This window comes from Sardina pilchardus, chromosome 19 (assembly GCF_963854185.1).
Source record: "Sardina pilchardus chromosome 19, fSarPil1.1, whole genome shotgun sequence".
NCBI classification, from domain to species: domain Eukaryota; kingdom Metazoa; phylum Chordata; class Actinopteri; order Clupeiformes; family Clupeidae; genus Sardina; species Sardina pilchardus.
The window spans coordinates 19,422,924-19,427,923 of record NC_085012.1 but is presented as its reverse complement, the minus strand read 5'-3'; the positions used below and the strand labels follow the sequence as shown (position 1 = coordinate 19,427,923).

The window sequence follows — 5,000 nt, the reverse complement described above, 5'->3', positions numbered from 1 at the left end:
CAGACACAAACACACACACACGCACACACACGCATACACACACACACACACACACACACACACACACACACACACACACACACACCACACCATGTGCAGCATCAGTCACCTGTGATCAAAGTAAATACACAAACACCAGTGCTTTGATGGGTGAGAGTCGTTTTGCATTCAAACTTGAATAACAACATTCATCATTTAAAAAGTGCTGATGAAAGATTTAACATATGCCAGAGGGGAAAAACACAGTTCAGTCACAGGTTGTAGGCTATATTTCCATATTTGCAAATAGCCTATTACTTCATCTTAAACATCATTCCAAACCGATACTGAGTAGCCAAGGCAGAGAGAAGTCGAGTCTTTCCTTATTACACAACACATCACACACACCGCAGACAAAGATAATTTACAAAGGTCAGATCACAGCTTTCATAGCATAAAAACTCATTATATGTCATGGGACATACAACAGACATGCACACACACACACACACACACACACACACACACACACACGCACGCGTGCGTCTTGAAATTAAATATCTTAATTCACATGTTAGTATGTTAGGCTACTGTAAGTATGAGTATGGCAAGGTATAGGCAATGCAGAGTTTAGCTTGGCCTATCAGGTGTGAGTAGCAAGTGCTCTCCATTTAAAAATAAAATAAAATAAAATAATAAAAAAAACGTTTTCATTAGGCCTATAATAGGGTCCACATGCGCGACACAATTTAGTTATTGTTAAATCTAAGTATGTTTGAGTATTTTGTTTTCATAGCCTCTATTGAGATGATACAGTGGACATTGATCACTACCTCAATGTCCTCCTGTCCCTCAAAATCCCCCACTGAACATCATCAGGTTGTCTCTGCGCGCGACCCGCTTTGAGAGGAGGGTCGCCACCTCGTGTGCGAGCAACAGCCAGCAACAGAACCGCGTGCGCCTACTGGGCGGAGGGAGAGAGTGGCGATCTCGAGAGGGGCGGGCACTGGGCTGAAGAGGTGTAATCTGCAGCCAGAAGGTAATGTCGTAAAGCGGAGTGTCGTAAACCAGGTGCAGGGAGGGGAGGTGGAGGGAGGGTGAGCAGGAGGGGAGGGGAGGGGAGGTGTGGGGGCGAGAGAGGAGGTGACTCTCCGGCAGCATTTCCACCGAGCGAAAGGATCATGGCGGATGGCCCCAGGTGTAAGCGCAGAAAGCAGGCGAATCCGCGGAGGACTAGCGGTGAGTAGACGCGCTTAAGGGAGTGGAAGGTGTTCTGGGTGGTTTGGACATTGAGTTTTGTCTGACTGTGGGACTTGGCAAATGTGTTTTTCAGTCGCTAAAAGTGCTGGAAAGTCGCGAGGAAAGCGCTGTGGAACAGCTCCTATGGTGTACCGTTATACCTGGCTCGCGACTCCCCCTCCGCCTAGCGGTTCAGTGCACCGTGAACCGTTATGTGCACCCAGTCCCATGCACGGGAGAAGCGCTTTTGTCTCCTTGCCTTCTCTTAACTCACTTTAATTCTGATTTAAATGTGTTGAGCTTTAAGCAAACTTTGGGTGTAAGCCTTCAGATTCAAGCGGACAATTTCGGCTGCTTTTCCCCATCGTGTTTGACCGAAATGAAACTTACTTGCCTGCCCGATATACCTGCCTGCTTTTCTACGGAATGTCGTATTCCTGCCGAACCTGTGTTAGAGTGTGTTGTCGTGATGGAAATGTCTCCAACCGAATTGTGTCCTATATCTGATATTATGTTTAACTGGTGAAATAAGTCAAATTGTTGAATTAGGCTGTAATGCCTGTTTCGTAGCGTGAGCTAGCGAGCTAGCGAGGCACTGTTGCAGCACGAGTGTGTGATTCACAATCTTAGGATAGTCAAACAATATTTTTCTAAAATAACATGCACGTAGATTTTTTTGTTTGGCCACTATATTAATGTGTATACTTAATCAAGTACTTTTACGCGCTTTGACAGCTTGTTCTTAAAACGTCAAACTGTTTTAGACGGTGTGTTCCTGTAATAATATTATGTTGTAACGTTATTGCATCGTGAGAAGGGTTGACATAAGTGGAGCTGTTTTGTCGTTGACTTTTTAAATCTCGTGTTCGGTAAGAAGTTGAGGTGAAACAAGGGTGTGTACTGGCTGTGGCTCGCTCCTCGTTACCGGAGCAGGAATACTAGAGCTAGACTGGGGCTAAAACACACACGCACTCTCACACACACAAACACACTCCCTCTCTTAGACATAGGCCTACACACTCTCTCAAACACACACACGCACGCACACACACATACACATAGCCTACATACACACACATACACACACACAAACACACACACACACACACACACACACACACACACACACACACACACACACACACACACACACACACACACACACACTACCTGCTCGGGGCGCGGAGGAGAGGGAATGGAATCTCGAGAGCCGCGAGCACAGCTGCCACGGACTATATAAGGCATGCATACATCCAACGGTACACAGGACCACGAGCAAACAGTAGCTTTGTGAACATGGAGCTCGCAAAATAGATGGATTTTTATCCCATATTCGGACAATGTTCTTGAGTGCCCGAACATGCGGGCGAATTTCCTTGACTTTTTTGCTTTTCATTTATTTGTCACCCGGCTGTTGTTTACCAGACTGCTTTTGTAGCCGACACTGGGGCGGACAGCTGCGAGCCACGTTTAGGGCGGACAGGAGTGCGTGGGGATGTGGCTTTGCTTATGTCTGCGGGACTGTCGAGAAGTTGTGCAGGTCGATGGCTCCCAAAGACTGTGACAGTTGAGCGGTTTCACTGTACATTGGTTAACTGTAACCTAGTTGAGTAATTCGTATGCAGCCTGTTTTTGAACGCAGTTCTATATGGATCGGTTAAGTTTGTTTGTTGTACACAGGCTATTTTGCTCTTAGTTCTTCACCCAGTTGTTTTTAGCCTAGCAAGTAGGCGGGGTAAACCGGCTGGTAACGATTTGTAACATCACCTAAAGGTTTTCACTTCAGAATACAAATTCTGAATAATTAATCCAGGATTGGCAATAGATTATCTATAATAACTACGTTATTTCCCACTGGCCATGAGGTGCTCCCAGACACCTTCTCTTCCTCGCACTGACGACATGCGTGCGCAGTGTAGGCTATTTCGCGCGTTGGAGTCTCGCCGCGGAACGAACCTGTAAACATGTTTACCTGATCTGGGGGCTTAACAGCCACTAAAATCATCTGTTGTGATAAATCTGCAAATCAGAATAGTCGGATTTCGGATTCGTTGAAGAGAAAAATCCCCGCCACCAGGAGCTCGCGCATATACTGTTGAAGGCTGAAGGAAACGCGCTTTCCACGCGCTGCAGCAAATGTCAACTTGTGCAGGTAGAAAAAAAGATGGAGTTTTAGTTTGTTGACGGAGGCAAATCGGCGTTAGGTTATGCGTCAGTGATATCTGAAGGGCTAGATACATTTACTTTATGTTTTTTTAGTTATGTTTTGGGCTGATTTTTTTTCTTTTCTTTGAAGTCGTTTGGGTGTCTGACTTGCGGTTTAATGTGAATTCACCGAATCGTCGTAAAGGTGCCATGCAGCTCTCTCTCGCTGCGGAGGAAGAGAGAAGATGCTGAAAGGTGGTGCGTGATGGGGGAGCTTGTAATATGCTAGACTACAAGCGTTCGAAGGAAGAGCTTTAACGATCGGTTTGGTTTGTGATATATGACTCGCGTGGGCTCAGGACTGCGGGTGGGTCGGAATGGCGGCTCGCGCTGCACTGCAGGTAGCGATGATGCACGAGACGCACCTGGTTAGAGAGGTAACACCCACGGTGGATATCAGGATTTGACGCTCCCATTTTAAAAGAAATAAGCATCTTTGTTTTAAAATAGAGGACCTGTGCAAAACAGGGTGTTTGTGTTTATGTAACAGGTAGGGTAGTCTTGTATAGTCTTGGTTAGATGTTTAAAAATAGTGTTTATTCTATAGGAAATCTTCTCTGAAAGGCGTGTAACATCCGTACAACATTGTCATAATATAGTTGACGGGGCATTTATTATAGTTTGGCAAAAAATCTGGAAATTGGTGAGCTTTTTCTCAGGGGATTGTGATGTTATAATGAACGGACAGGCGTGGGGAGGAAGGGTGGGAGTCGCAGGCGACCTCCTTGCCCCATAGTGATGCCCGTCAAGACTCATCTCGGCGACGTCATTAGCGCGACTCCCTCCCCCATGCGGTCTGATCAGATTGCGCTGAATTGAGAGACTGTGCATGCAGGAGCGTGGTGCTCTTGCTAACAGGTGTGTTTGTTGTGTGTGTGTGTGTGTGTGTGTGTGTGTGTGTGTGTGTGTGTGTGTGTGTGTGTGTGTGTGTGTGTGTGTGTGTGTGTGTGTGTGTGTGTGTGTGTGTGTGTGTGTGTGTGTGTGTGTGTGTGTGTGTGTGTGTGTGTGTTATATGTGTGTCTTGTGCGTGCGTGAAGGATAAATGCTTCAAGTTATTAGTTATGGCTCCAGACTGATTTTTCCCCCCTGATACATTAGGAAGAGTGTGCTGATAATCTTTCCTGACATCCTGTGTATGTCTATGTTTGTGTGCGCATTTACACACGTTGTGATTTATATCTGTGTATCTATCAAGTCCTATAAGCACGTGATTTACAGTGGCTACCAAAGCCTTACCAGCCACCCTCACCATCTCAGCCCACACACTCTAGCCGCACTTTTCAGCATACCCACAGCCATACACCACAGGCACTCACCAAACCAGAGGTCTCCCCCCACATAGCTCTTCCATCCAGCTACACAACACAACAACACACCTCAATTCAACGCTACAGAACATAAGAACGTACCTCATCACAGCACAACACAACACAACACGACATAATGCACTTCAACACCGCACACAGCATAGCATACCTCAAGACAACACACCTCAGCAGAGCGCAACACAACACAACACACCACAGCACATCACAACACAACACAACATAATGCACCTCAACACACCACAATATAGC

At 46.2% G+C, this 5,000-nt stretch overlaps 1 protein-coding gene across 1 annotated transcript in view; it reads left to right on the top strand.

The window, feature by feature from the left end:
* Positions 1 to 1,127: 1,127 nt before the first annotated feature.
* zeb1b (zinc finger E-box binding homeobox 1b) overlaps positions 1,128 to 5,000 on the top strand; it is a gene marked incomplete at its 3' end in the record, with an annotated part of 51,242 nt that continues 47,369 nt past the window's right edge. Inside the window, exon 1 of the mRNA XM_062520759.1 lies at positions 1,128 to 1,218. Coding sequence (XP_062376743.1) covers positions 1,161 to 1,218 — 58 coding nt within the window. The remainder of the gene's footprint in view (positions 1,219 to 5,000) is intronic.